The 15367-nt window shown below is 43.7% G+C and overlaps 1 protein-coding gene across 1 annotated transcript in view; it reads left to right on the forward strand.

Annotated features, from left to right (window-relative positions):
• Nucleotides 1–15367, forward strand: part of LOC121278961 (microtubule cross-linking factor 1) — a 235299-nt gene that overhangs the window by 105237 nt on the left and 114695 nt on the right. Inside the window, exon 4 of the mRNA XM_041189583.1 lies at nucleotides 7043–7102. Coding sequence (XP_041045517.1) covers nucleotides 7043–7102 — 60 coding nt within the window. The remainder of the gene's footprint in view (nucleotides 1–7042; nucleotides 7103–15367) is intronic.

Below are 15367 nucleotides of genomic sequence, written 5' to 3' on the forward strand. Positions count from 1 at the left end.
TCTCTTTGTGATGTATTTCCACTGTTAAGCTTTCTAAGTAATCCACCCTTCTCCGTAATGTAGATCTCCAATAAAAGACTGCTTGCTGCAGAGCCAATTCTCAATAAAACACATCTATCTGTAACGTGCTTCCCTCCGTAATTCATGCACCCTATAAAAAAGCCCTTGCTGCACTGTATGTGCCCCATAAAATCTATTAGCACATCCTTCAACAAATCCCAATAAAATTCTCATTTGTAAGATGCCAAGTAAAAGCTCTTGTTGTACTGTTTTGAGTTCCAGAGCGTGATATAAATCACATTCTTCATGGTTTTTTCCACCAAGAGAGAAACCTACTTCCAGTCTGCAAAATGTGAAAAGGGCAGCTGCAAAATAACCTGTATAAAATATCAATCATGTGTGTCACTGGCTCGCTAATGTAAATACGGGTAACAACATTGATTTGCGTTAAAGCCTGTCCTTATCATTCTATGAGACTTACTATTAATTCTATTTTCTAGGGATATAATAAATAAATACTTTATAGAAATAATATCATATTCCAACCTTAAAGAAGCAGTCAACACCAAAAAGGCCATTGTAATTCACTCATCTCCTGTTCTTATCCTTTGCTGTTACAAAGAAACTCTTAGAACGCGACGTCAGCGACAAGGAATTCTCTGATTTTCAATTAGCTAAACAACACAATCCTGTTTTTGTGTAAATATTTTTGATTTATCAACAGTAGACATTACAAATGTGAAGGCAAGAACTGGCTGTGGGCATTGCTGGAGATCAAGGTCTGCCACAGTACAAAGGAAGATTAAGCACAGTGCTGCTCTGTGAAGTTGGAGATTGGAGTCTCCTCCTACGTACTCACATGAGACAAAAAGGATTCAGAGGAATGCAATGAAAGCACCACAAGATTCACAGTGTCTATGCTGTGCACTTTCACCCACATCCATGGACAATCACACAGAGTGCAGTTCAGGATAGAGCATCATTCAGTGTTGTGACCTTGACCTTGTGCTGGTGAAGTTATTGGTTTCACCTGTGAGGGTGAAGTGTATGACATGCTCGTCTTAAGTTTATTTATAATCTTGGGGATGGTATTTGTTTCATATGTGGCTAGGATCCTAAGAATAGTTAAATATAAGGTCATAATATTCAGTTTATGGTATTATCCAATGCTGCACAAAGCTGTAAATTTAATATGGGCTTTGCTTAGCTTCTGTGTCAGTAAAGCTCTGAATTGTCTAAGCCTTTATCATGTTGACATCCCTGAGATCTCTATCCATAAAGGGCATTTGCATTCAAAATCTATGGGCAGAATTTTCCGGTTGGTCTGTGGGACACGTCAATGTGTAAAATGACGTGCAATAATGTCGGATGTGCGTCCCGACGCCATCGCGATATTTCATTCAGCGGGTGTGTACTGGAGTCGGCTGCGCGCCCGCCATGATGTTAACGGCCTATTAAGAAATTAATTGAACCACTTGTGAACGTTGCCAGTCCAACCTTACGGTTGGCGGGCAGACGAAAAGCCCAAGCAGCCTTGGCGTTTTTCAGGAAACTGCACCCACGAGCGGGATGAGGTTTCCTGAAGCTTTTATTAAACAACTTTTCATAAATATAAAAACATTGTCCCCACTCATGTGACACAGTCACAGGAGGGGATATGTTTAAATAAATTTTTAAATCATTTCTTTAATTATTTTAATATCCCTTCAATCTTCCTGAGGTAGCTCCGTGCCTCTGGGAGATTGCTGCGTGCATGCGTGAAAGAGTGCTGGCCCTGAACTCCCTCCTCCCCCACCCACACAGGTAGCAGTGAATGCTACCGGTCGTGTTTTCCGCTGGGCGGGCCTTAATTGGCCGGCCCGCGTAAAATGGCGGCGCGGGGCTTATTGCGGGCGGCAATCAGCTCTGTGCCTGCTCCCATCTGAAGAAAAAGAAAGGTTTGCATTTATATATCACCTTTCATAACCACCAGATGTTTCAAAGTGCTATACAGCCAATGAAGTACATTTTTTTTTAGTGTAGCCGTGTAATTGTAATGTAGGAAATGCAGTAGCTAATGTGTACACAGCAAACTTCACAAACCCACAGTGTGATAATCTGTTTATGTGATGCTGATTGAGGGATGAGTATTGACCAGAGCGTCTGGGATAACTCCCCTGCTCTTCAGTGCCATGGGATCGTTTTTGTCCATCTGACAGGGCTTTAGTTTAACATCTCATTGAAAAGGCAGCACCTGCAGCAGTGTGGCACTCCCTTAGTCTTGCACTGAAGTGTCATATTTTTTGAGGTCAAGTTCTGGAGTGGGACTTGAACCCCAAAGGCTACCCAGTGCTACCAACTGAGCCACAGCTGTCACTACTAGGGGAAAGGCAAAGTAAACTAGGAGGAACTATGTAAAAATTGGGGTTTAAAGGCCTGTAGATAGCAGGAGAGAAGGGAAGACCGAGGGAGCTAAGGATATATTAGGTTGTGACAACCTGTTAGAGTTTAATTGGTTTTGAGCATGGGACTCTCATTTCGGCATGTGTGCTGGCAGACAGTGAAAGGAATCCTGAGCATTCTCCACATGTCAAGTTCATGATCTCAGCCCGACTGCCAGGGCAGTGCTGAGTGTAAACCACACGGAACTGCCTAGCAACAGAAGGGAAAACTGAAATCAACACAGGCTGTTCTGGCATATCCCTTAGAGGTCAGCTGCAGAGTGGACTCTGCACTCTTCCTGGAGTGGGTTGACTGACCGCCTTCTCAGCCCCAGTGTATTATATCAGTGAGGAAAACCTAAAGGGGACGTGAAAGAGGGGAACAGCTATCATTAAAATTCTGCACTTGCGAGCCCTGTTCCTGTTCTGGGGCCTTAAAACTGTCTCTACTTTCCAGTGTGGAGGTTTGAATTGAACAAATCTCTCTAATGCTGTGGGTTGTACCAGTTAAACAGATCAATTGCTTGGAAAAAGGCAAGGTGATGCATTACCACACTTGCAAGTTCTAAAGGTTTTCTTCCTAAATTAGTGCAGCATCGAGTGTTGAATATCTCCAAACCAGCTGCCTTAAGTTTGTCGAAAGATCTGCGGAGAATGTGAAGGAACAGTGCAGATGGGGAGCTGAGGTGAAATTTAGTGCCATTGATATTTTACATAATGTGTCATAATCAGAACATGACAGAGGCCAACTATTCTCTGCATCACCATGTGGTTTGAAACCTGAATATACTGTAACAATAAAGATACTTTGGAGGGCCAAGTATCAGTGATGCTCTCTAACTGAGAGAACAGAATGACTGAAAACTTGATAACGTAAAAATAAAGAAGGGTTAAAAAAATACTAGGCACAGATTTTTACGAAGTGCAATGCTTTAAATAGGATTGGACAGAAAGGCAAGCTTGCATTTTATCTAGTGCCCTACCATAACTGTTACAGTCTCCCAGTAACCCCCAGACATGGAATGTTAAAATCCCATTCTTGCCAGCAGGACACTCCATGGCCTCACTCCACTCTACCTTGCAACGTTCTCACCCCAGTTTCTTCTGGTGCTCTCACTGTTGCATTATTTGCTCCTCAACCTGCTACCTCCACTGTGGCAAAACCTACTGTTAGTCCATTCTGTGGAACTCCCTTCCAAAGTGTCTCTGTCTTTCCTCATCATTTTCCACATTTAAAAGCTTCCTGAAATAATCTCTATGGCTTGAGTGTCTGGGTCACCTTAACTGCCCCACAAAGACCCGGCTTCTCTTGCTGCTTGCCCTTGTCAAGTTGCCATTGTTATTCCAACACACATGGTAGAGAGTGAAACACTTTAAAGTGCTGTTGTTTTATATGTAAGGGCAATTGTTTATTATCCTGGAGAGGGAAAGAATCTTTGTGTTACCATTTAGTATATACAGCACAGAAACAGACCATTCAGTCCAACAGATCCATGCCAGTACTTATGCTCCACACGAGCCTCCTCACACCCATGTTCATCTAACCCCATCAGCATTTCTTTCTATTCCTTTCTCATTCATGTGTTTATGTAGCTTCCCTTAAAGTGTATCTATATTTACCTCAACTACTCCTTGTGGTGGCATGTTCCAGGTTCTAACTATTCTCTTGGTAATGAAGTTTCTCTTGAATTCGCTATTGGATTTATTCGTGACTGTCTTTCATTTGTGGTCCCCTAGTTCTTGTCTTCCCCAGGGCCAGGATTTTACAGCCTTTCCCGCCTGGTGCGATATTACGGTCCCACCGAACTGAATGGAGGTTTAAAAGGCAGGCCACATCCACCAGGGGGGAGACAAGTTGCAGCAGTAATAGAATTGGAACAGGTTTTAGCCAGAGCACATCTTGAATGTGACTGGTGGGCTCACCCTTGCTTGCTTGGGGTAGGTGGGTGGAGGAGGGAGTGGCAGTGGTGGTGGAGCTTGCAGTGGAGGGTTGGGGGGGCCTATTGACTCTCCATGAATAGCCGAGCCCCACCCATCAGGATTGGAGCGGGCATACAGATAAAATTGCGTCTAAAATCTGACCTGCTGCTTCTTGGCAGCCCATTGTCATGTCAACCTTATTTGAAAGGGCACTTTAAAAAAAAACTTACTTGAGGCAGCTGATGAAGAAATAAGCTTTAAAAGTTAAGGAGAGCCCAACTAAAAGCTGCTCCCAGTAAAACAAATTCCCCCCATTAGGTCCCAATGCCCATGAAAATTAACCAAGGTCATGCTGTGGTCAAGCAGGCAGGTGGACATCCTGTCCGACCCTGTAGGAAATGGAAAATCCATCACAAAATGTGCAGAAAAAGTTGATTCATTAAAATTGGAAGGACTCCCCCAAAGACTCAGCCATGTGAACCAGCAAGTAACTGAGTCTCAGCTAGGAAGGTTCCTTATTTGACTGGCTTATTTCTGAGGAGTTAGCAGATTTTGACTGATTTTCCTCTCCCTACCTCAGAGAGGAACCACTGTCTCTGCTGTTCTCCACCATTATCCCGCCTGATTGGGATCAGGATAGCACAGGAAATTGCGGGCAAATACGCTGATTTGAAGTGTAAATGCCTGAAACGGATGATGATTCTGCAGCTAGCTCCCAAAAATTTTCCTGTACCTGATTGGTGAATGAAGGTTCCTGAAAATGTGTGTCTAAGATCTCCAGCGGTGGACACATTTGGGCTTGGTCGACTGTAATTAAAAACCCATCAACGTTGGCAGTTGAGACTGACACCTGAGGAATGGTGATTGGGAATTGGAAGGAGTCATCAGTCCCCAAGGGGGAGGAGGAAGGAGAGAAGATTGGTGGGAAATTATGCAAATAAAATCCTTCCAGAATGCCACCACTTTGTGTTTTTTTAATAGCCTCAGTAAATGTGCTATTTCAAAATTTTAGAACTATTTTCCTGTTATAGCACTTGTGAGTATTTGACTTCCAGGATGCAGGTATTGTGCAAAATCATGTGAGCAAGAATGCACATCCATACCATTGCCTGAGCATTTAATTTAAATGAATAGTAAATCAGGTTGGCTTCATTACTCACATACATTCCACCCCATCCAATTTTACTCAAGAGCAACTTCCCAGGCAGCCCAGTGCAAGCTAAGTTATAGGAAAACCTATCTGTAAGTGTTGGATCTGTATCATTATATCTTATTGGTATATTACTTCCGTCAACCTGCTATTTTAGCAATGATTCACGGGAACTCACTTCCCAATGACTCTGCACCAAAAAGGGAAAAAATAATATTTAGCACAGTGGAAGCTTTTCCTTCTTAATTCTGTCAAGGGATGTGGGCATCGCTGGCAAAGCCAGCATTTATTGCCCATCCCTCGTTGCCCTTGAACTGAGTTGCTTGTTAGGCCATTTCAGAGGGCAGTTAAAAAGTCAACCACAGTGCTGGGGGCCTGGAGTCACATGTAGGCCAGGTCAGGTGAACCAGATGGGTATTTTCAACAATTCATTACACTTATCATGATCATCATTACTGAGATGAGCTTTATATTCCAGATTTCATTTGAATTTAAATTCCAGCTCCCATGGTGAGATTTTGAACCTGGAATCTATGGGTTTGCCCCAAAATCAAGGCTACTGTCCTCTGTCCCGGGTTGAAGCTTTATACATATTTCAGGCCTTTAAAGTTAATACTTGCTCAGTACACAGACATGCACCTGCACTGCTCCCAGCTGTGCCTCCCGCAGAGCTATACCAGAAGCCCCCACCCCCCAGTTTCTGACGGCCTGATAGCCCTTCCCCCTCCTCTCATAGGTCTGCAAACCACCTCCGCCCTCCCCTCTCTAACAGGTCCCCTAGAGCCACCCCTCCCCCGCCCACTCATATGGTCCCCCACATCAAAGTGTTCCTTAATTTCTTTCCCTGAGAGTTGGTCAGTGGCTCTGCCACTGTCTCCTCCATAAGGCTAATGCACTAAAAGAATTAACTGTTTAAAACAGAGGAGGACTGTGATTAATGGCAGCTTTTAAAAAGGAATGGAGTCTTTTCACAAAGGTCATCTGAGCAGTATCAGCCTTCAACAGCTAACCTGCCTGAGGGCAGCAGATGTATTTCTGCACCCAGAAAAGCTGAGGACTAGTGAAGGCGTAGACTTAAGTAGAAAATAATTCGGCAGCCATGGTAGGAAGACTATTTAAAGGGAAGGGTTTCAGCACTCAAATCATTACAAATTAAACAACATTTCCAGTTGTTGTATAAGGGCTGAAATGACCGTGGTGATAACCATATAAATGTACTTCATTGGCTATAAAGCACTTTGAAAGGTCAGTGGTCATGATAAGGATGAGATAACTGCAAGCCTTTTCAGATAAAACAGTGAAAATATTGTCACATCATTGTTCACTGGTGCAATTATTATACAAGTTTAAAAATAAATTGTTAGATTGCAAATACGTCAAAGTGTTCTTCTGCCACTTGCCTACCATATTAACTGAGGTGTTAAGCTGTTTATTTTAAATCTTTTTATAAGTGGGTGGTGATTTTGTTTTTTCTCCACTTGCCCCCGATGTGAATGTTAATGTTATCTCTTATCTTTTTTTCACGATACTCTTTGGCCTTTGTGTCTTACAGAGCTCTTTGAAGAGAAGAGGAAGCCGAGAGCTTTACAAAGATAAGAAAAGTGCTACTCAGGTAATGCATCAGCACTGGGGGGATCCCCATTCCACAGTAATGAGTTCCCTGACCCTCCATGTTTGATTCAATTCCTGCTTCTTTTGGGGCCAGATACCTTTCGGCTGACTTGTCAATGTGATGATTTAATACAATGGTCCTTCATTTTTTCTGAAGAGTCACTGACTTAAGTCGATAAATAAAAGAAGCAATAAACTCATTTTGTTACTTTAACCTTTTTATTCCAAGGTCTATTACGTGACTTCCTGGTATGTATTTTTGTGTGAATGGTGAGTGCTGACGAATCACTGAAGGAGTGGCAGGGGGGTGCTGGGGAGGAAGGAGGCAAGGGGGATGAAGCAGTTATTGTCCCAACCATAGGAGGAAAATTAATTAGAGAAATATTTTACAAAGGTAAATGGCAGCAATTAAGAAACTCACTTAAACCACATTAGTGAAGCCACCAAAGTGAAGGGACCACCCATTCTGGTAAATAATAGAAATCGGAAGAGTAGTGAGAACTTGAGGGTGGTGGGGGGGCTGTGGTGGGGGCATGTGTGCAGGGTGCAAGCCCCTGGTTACAATGTCCTAAGATGAATGTGGAGAAGGAAAGCCATTCTGCCCATCTTATTTGTTCCATCCTGAAAGACCATGTCATCCAGTTGTTGTTTAAATATTTCCAGGGTTTTTGCCACTATACCACCTTACCATAAAGTGCATTTTGGTCACTTTTTATGTGTAAAAAAATTTGCTGGTATCTGTCCTAAATCAGCCATTAATCAGTTTGAGGCAGTGCTCCCCGGTCCTCGTCATTAGGTTTCAATTCATTTATCGGATACACCTTCGCCAGGCATGATGTGCTGGGGTCTCCTGTGGGATTGCGGATGACTCTCAGTTATTGTGGGGAAATGATGGGAAAGGAACCTGGTCCTAGATGAACAATATCACTGAAAGCCCATTGAGGTGGGTAGATCAATTGCCTTGAGCACCAGGCACTTGGCACTGGATCTCACAACCTTGCATTCATTAACAGACAACCTGTGAGACACCATGCCATTGTGATCCCAGTTAATGTTGCAAGATTTTACAATGGCCTTCGTTGTATTTTTAAAGCTTTTTGCCTGCCCCCTCTGTTGTGATATCCAGACTGCAGATCACCATGGAAAATGGTGTTGAGAATCCTACAATCACTCACATGAATGACATGGCCAGACCAACATAAGATCTTCTCACATGTGGCCTCGATTCCAGTTGCTGCATTTCAGATTATCTGCGCTAGGCCTCCTGTCCTGTCACTTGATGCCTGTGATACTTTGTAGATAGCGCAACTAGAAATGGCCAAGTTGATTGATGTCAAGGTGATTGCAAATTCACAACCCCAATCCCTGTGAGGGTAATGCTTGTTATATAAGTGACGTTTGTTGGCAGGCTGTCTCATTCTGAGAATGTCTCCACTCGAGCCTGCCAAAGATGGAGCTGGTTTTGCCAACCCAGTGAGTGACACCATGGTTGATTTGTGGCGTCCCATGAAAGAAAGTAACCAAGGCCACAGAATTTGACTGTGATTTCAAGTGGAAAGTTACTGCTTGAAGCCACAGTGGTTGTGGCTGATGGTCTGGTATGATTTGTGCCATGACTTCACTCCTTTGCTAAATGAACTTCAAGGGCAAAGCGCTGTGCCACCCGAGCAAAGCAATCAGAGAGCAATTGGATGTCCTCAGGAGCTTAGGCAAGTAACACACAGACATGGGGAAGAACATGTCGTGAGTGATTATATGCATTACTTCAGTTTGAAGATGCGACCCCCATTATGATATCAGGTACAGATTCCTGTCAGTTCTTGAACCCCGCAAGCCATTCTACAGTAAACAGTGCCTGAAACAAACTAGGGCTAGAACACAAACTCATTTGATGGTATTAGTGCCTGCAAACAGTAATGGCATGTGGCCATGTGCTGTTACCAGAACTATCATACCAGCATGGAAGTGGCCATGCTCGAAGGGCACCAGAAGATCACAGAGAACAGAGTTGAATGCCTTTGATAAGTCAACAAAAAGCACAGAAATCCTGATGCTCTTTACATTTTTCCTCGATTTGGCGGGGCTGATGTGTGGCCAGTCTAATACCTCATTGGATTTCTGGAAGAAATATTTTCTGTTAGTTGCTTGTTCAGTCAGCAGAGGATGATGGAGGTGAGAATTATGCCAGCTATTGATAAACGCAACAGCCCGCACTTGTAGGAATGCACATTGTTTGCATCTTTGAAACTTTGTGTCCGTTCCACGTTCCCAGTCTTGATCCTAGAGGGCACGGAGTCTGCTCTTAACATTCCGCTGCCTTGCGCAGAATGTGGTTGATGAGTCGTGTCTTTTTTAACATTCTAAAGTTACTGGATATTCACAAGTCCCCAAATTGCTATGCATTGCTGGTAAGCTGTGCCTCTTCCCACCTGCTCATCTCAATCCTCACTACCAGCTGATCTGCTGGCTTGCTGCTCCCCCCTCAAATCCACCTACAGCTGCCTGACCTCCCTTGGAGCAGAGAGAGCTCACTCAGAAATGCCTCTCCTGTGCCGAGTAAAGCTCCTCACTACAGATTAGAGCACTAGCAGCAGCAAGCGTTCACCTCCAGTGATCCTGTTGGTCACACTTCAGCAAGCTGATCTTAGTAGAACAGCCAACATTAAAATCAGTGGAGCTGTACATTTTTTTTAACGTTCTTCTGCTCAGAAACAAAGTAAAATGCTGACAGCCCCAGTCACGTTGAGCTCCCATTTCAGGCAAAAAGTGTAGCAGGTAATCGATAAAACAGATCATTACACTGCACAAAGTATTTTTGTGTCAAGAAATGCTGAGATAATAATAAAAGTATTGAATTCTTGGGAATTTTTTTTGACCAATAACCAAAATTTACATGCAAACACTAAAATTTATCTCTACATTGGAAGAATTTTCGTTGATTTATTGTTGGTTACCTGATGTATTTTTTTATTCATCCATGTGATGTGGGTGTCACTGCCTAGGCCATGCATTTATTGCCCATCCCTAATTGCCCTTGAGAAGGTGGTGGTGAGTTGCCTTCTTGAACCGCTGCAGCCCATGTGTTGCAGGTACACCCACGGTGCTATTAAGAAGGGAGTTCCAGGATTTTGACCCAGTGACAGTGAAGGAACGGCAATATGTTTCCAAGTCAGGATGGTAGCGACTTGGAAGGGAACTTGCAGGTGGTGGTGTCCCCATCTATCTGCTGCCCTTGTTGTTCTAGATGGCATTGGTCACAGATTTGGAAGGTGCTGCCAAAGGAGCCTTGGGGAGTGGCTGCAGTGCACCTTGTAGATGGTGCACACTGCTGCCTTTGTGCTTTGGTAATGGAGGGAATGAATGAAAGGTGGTGGATGGGGTGCCAAACAAACAGCCTGCTTTGTCCTAGATGGTGTTGAGTTTCTTGAATGGTGTTTGAGCTTCACTCACCCAGGGAAATGGAGAGTATTCCATCACACTCCTGACTTGTGCCTTGTAGATGGTGGCTTTAGATGGAGGTGATTTACTCTCTGCAGACTTACCAGCCTCTAATCTACTCTTGTAAACACAGTATTTACATGGCTGGTCCAATTCAGTTTCTGGTTAATGGTAACCCCCAGGACTTTGCTAGTGAGGGATTCAGCGATGGTAATGAAATTGAATGTGGAGGGAAAATGGTCAGATTCCTTCTTGTTGGAGATGGTCATTGTCTGGCGCTTCTGTGGCACAAATATTACTTGCCATTTATCAGCTCAACCCTGAATACTGTCCAGGCCTTGCTGCATATGAACACGGAATACTTCAGTATCTGAGGAGTCACGCGTGGCACTGAACATTGTACAATCAGCGAACATCCCCACCTCTGACTTATGATGGAAGGAAGGTCATTGATGAAACAGCTGAAGATGGCTGGGCTTAGGACACTATCCTGAGGAACTCCTGCAGAAATGTCCCGGGACTGAGATGACTGATCTCCAACAACTATAACCATCCTTCTTTGTGCTAGGTATGATTCCAACCGGCAGAGAATTTTTCCCCTGATTCCCATTGACTTCAGTTTTACTAGGGCTCCTTGATGCCACACTCGATCATATGCTGTTTTGATGTCAAGGGCAGTCACTCTCACCTCACCTCGAGAGTTCAGCTTTTTTGTCCATGTTTGAACCAAGGCTGTGATGAGGTCAGGAGCTGAGTGGCCCTGGAGGAACCAAAACTGAGCAGGTTGTTGCTGAGTAAGTGCGGCCTGATTGCTCTGTCGATAGCACGTTCCATCGCTTTGCTGATTATCGAGAGTAGATTGACGGAGCAGCAATTGGCCGGGTTGGATTTATCCTGCTTTTCGTGTACAGGACATACCTGGGCAATTTTCCACAGAGCCAGGTAAATGCCTGTGTTCTAGATGTACTGGAACAGCTTGGCTAGGGGGCATGGCAAGTGCTGGACCACAAGTTTTCAGTCTTATTGCCAGAATATTGTCAGGGCCCATAGCCTTTGCAGCATCCGGTGCCTTTAGCAATTTCTTAATATCTTGCAGAATGAATCAAATTGGCTGAAGACTGACATCTGTGATGCTGGGGACCTCCGGAGAAGGCCGAGATGGATCATCCACTTGGCACTCCTGGCTGAAGATTGTTGCAAATGCTTCAGCCTTATCATTCACACTAATGTGCTGGGCTCCCCCATCATTGAGGATGGGGATATTTGTCAAGCCTCCTCCTCCAGTTAGTCGTTTAATTGTCCACCACCATTCACAACTGGATGTGGCAGTACTTCAGAGCTTAGATCTGATCCATTGGTTGTGGATTCATTTAGCTCCATCTATCACTTGCTGCTTCCCCTGTTTGGCACTCAAGTAGTCCTGTGTTGTAGTTTCACCAGGTTGGTACCTTATTTTTAGGTATGCCTTGTGCTGCTTCTGGGATGCCCTCCTGCACTTTTCATTGAACCAGGGCTCATTCCCTGGCTTGATGGTACTGGTAGAGTGGGGGATATGCCAGGCCATGAGGTTATAGATTGTGAATGAGTACAATTCTGCTGTTGCTTATGGCCCATAGCGCCTCATGGATGACCAGTTTTGAGTTGGTAGATTTGTTCAAAATCCATTTAGCAGAGCGGAGGATATCCTCAATGTGCAGACAATCTCCACAAGGTCGCTCCTACCAATACCATCATGGACAGATCTACGATAGTTAGATTTGTGGGGACGAGGTCAAGTAGGTTGTTCCCTCTTGTCGGTTCCCTCATCACCTGCCGAAGACCCAGTCTGGATTTGGCCAACCTGGTTAGTAGCGGTGCTACCGAACCACTCTTGTTGATGGAAATTGAAGTCTCCCACCTAGAGTACATTCTGTGCCCTTACCTCCCTCAGTGCTTCCTCCAAGCAGTGTTCAACATGGATGATTCATCAGTAGACATGGTAACCAGGCCCAGGAGTTAAAATGGCCCTTAACTCACATGGGTGACATTATTGATGCTTCCCACTACCACCTTCGAATCAAGATTGTGCGCATATCCTAGGATTATTGTATTTAATATTACAAATAAGTACTTGTTGCCAATTGGTGACACTGTGGTGAATATAGCTGCTACATGGAGACAATTCTCAATCTGTTCCCCCTAAACTCATGATGGGAAACCCAGCTATGGGAACATTAAGAAATATCAGATAGCGAATCTCAGCACAAATTCACTGGATTAGGCAGGAAAACTTAACACCCCTGTAATATGTATCATCATGATTATGTCACGGAATTAATTGGCAGTAGGGACCCGCCCCTGACATAGATTAATTTTAATGAGGTAACTATGTTTTGTCATACTTTTGTTCAATGTTTTGAAGACACCAAGGCTAACATTAATTAGATCAGTAATTTGGAAGGTGCTGGTTTCCTGTTCCCTTCTGCTTTTCTTTAAGTAATAGGACATGGTTCGGCAACCTCGATTTGCCTGTATAGATGAGGTTACACCAGAGTCAGGTGGGCACCTTGTCTGCCTGAAAAAATGACCCATTGAAAGTGGCAGTGGGTGGGAACAGGACAGTAATTTTTCTGAAGTGATTTTGACCACTTAGACCCTCCATTCCTACTGGGCATGGTGGGTTAAAAGTGCCCACTCCTACCCACCCCCTGCCCTCCTTGTCAGCATATGATGTTCCAAGTTCAAAGATCAGGCACAGTTTGACTTTCTTGAAAAGATAATATAATGTTGTTTTTCCTGTATGTTTTCATATGTGATTGAGACCAAAAATTTCTCTAGCACTGTAGCTGTGTAATGCTGCAGTGCTGGTTTCTCATTTTTGAGACGCTTTAAAGATATTTGATGGGTCAGCCTCCCCAACAATCTGAACAGAATTCCAGCAGCTCTTACCCTGTGTAATGTTCTCTAATTCAATTTGATAATGTTTACACAGGCATAAATTTGTCAAATCTCACCAATCAGTATAGCGTGTGTCAATTCCTTTGTTGCTCCTCCCAAAATAAAAGATTCCATTGAGCCACAGGAGGAGGCCATTCGGCCCATTGAGCCTATATCAGCTCTCTGTAGAGCAAGTCAGTCCCACTCCCATGTAGACTAATTGATCAACCGGTACCATAATTCACCTTTCAGTTTGAATTTATGGATTAATGGTTTCGGCATGGTAATGTTCAAATTTTTCCACAGGAGAATTATCCACCCTGCAAAGACACACATTCCTCTCATTGATTTGCCCTGAGACATGTCTGACAGGAATGGAACATGCTGCTAGGCCGGCACCAACATTACTCTCAGTGAGCTGCCAGCAGGTGCATCAAAACTGTCCTGATGAAGACCCAATATACAGGCTTCCATTGTCCATTACACGGAATGAAAGATAGACCCATCTCATTAAAACCTGCTCTCGGGCTTTTGCGAACATTAGCCCTCAGATTGGGCTTTGACTGATTGGCTTGTGGTACAATTTCCACTCGCTCCCTCTGCGGAGACACCAGCCCTCCATGTCAAATTAAAATTTGCTTTGGCTTCAACCTGCAGGCTGGGAAGGGAGGGGAAAAATGTCAGGCAGATTTGTCATACTTGCTGACCATCCAGTGATCCCTCAAGCTGTGCTGTGATGCCCCGCATGGTTACATAGCCTGCAGTTAGTCCATGTGTAAAGATATGCATGAAGAATCGAAGCTGTGAAACAGTGCTGGAGAAACGATCAGCATCTCCTACAGAGCTAATTAAACTTTTTTTAAAAAAAAAGCTGAGCACTGATATTTTTCAAAGATCAGACTTTGATAATTAAATTGAAAATGAAACAATTCCTTTAGCGAGGCATTGCAGCCTTCCATTAGAAAAATAAGCTTCATGTGGCTACCCTTTATTGGTTTATTTTTTGCCTCATTAGTTTGTGTTCAGTCTCCTTTAATGGCACTATTAACCTGATACAAGTGTAGCCTAGAGCTTTTTATCCTATAACACTCCTTTAAAACCCCTTAAGACATTCCACTATATTCGAGGTGCCATGTAAATGTAATTATCTGATTGTTTGAGGGCAATCTGCCTCTTGGTCACACCCCCTCCATCTCCCTTGGGGAGATGCTTGGTATGTACTTCACAGCAGTTTACTCATCCTTAAAAGTTGATCTAAATGGAATATGATATAAAAAATTGATTTAAGTTGTCCACATCAAAGTTTTACTTGCACGGTATTCACCAGCAATCAAAGCTTGAAATGGGAATGCATTCATTCCACACCCACAGGTTGACCTGCACAGCATGTGAATTTGCTGTGAAGTGCTTAGGCACATCCTATGGTCATGAAAGGTGCTATATAACTGCAAGCCTTTCTTGCTTTTGTGGTTCAGCGATCCAAATCGGACATCCCAGTTAAAGAAAACCCTAGCAGTGAGATGAACGTTGAAGAAACTTGCTTATGTGTCTCCCTAGGTATAATTTGGAAAGGCTGTCGAGCTGTATGTGTGGGATACTTGGGTTACAACATAGAAAGACTTGCCTGTGTTCAGTCCTTTGATCTGTGTGCAAATTGAATTCTTGGGTCTATGACGGAAAGAATTTAGTGTGATCATTCCTCTTCCTGTGTTGTGTCAATGAGTGATGACTTGGCAATTCCAAGCCTTTAAAGTGTATTAGGAATCCACAGTTGTGCTTTCCAGATGTGATGTGGTACTTTCAGGGAGCTCTGGCCAATTGGCATTATCTAGTTTTCCTTCTGTTTAAATCAATGGAAAGTCAGGTAGAGTGAGTGTTCAACTTCCTGCATGTGTCGTTCTGCACCATAAGT

The sequence above is a fragment of the Carcharodon carcharias genome, chromosome 6, assembly GCF_017639515.1.
Source record: "Carcharodon carcharias isolate sCarCar2 chromosome 6, sCarCar2.pri, whole genome shotgun sequence".
Classification (NCBI taxonomy): domain Eukaryota; kingdom Metazoa; phylum Chordata; class Chondrichthyes; order Lamniformes; family Lamnidae; genus Carcharodon; species Carcharodon carcharias.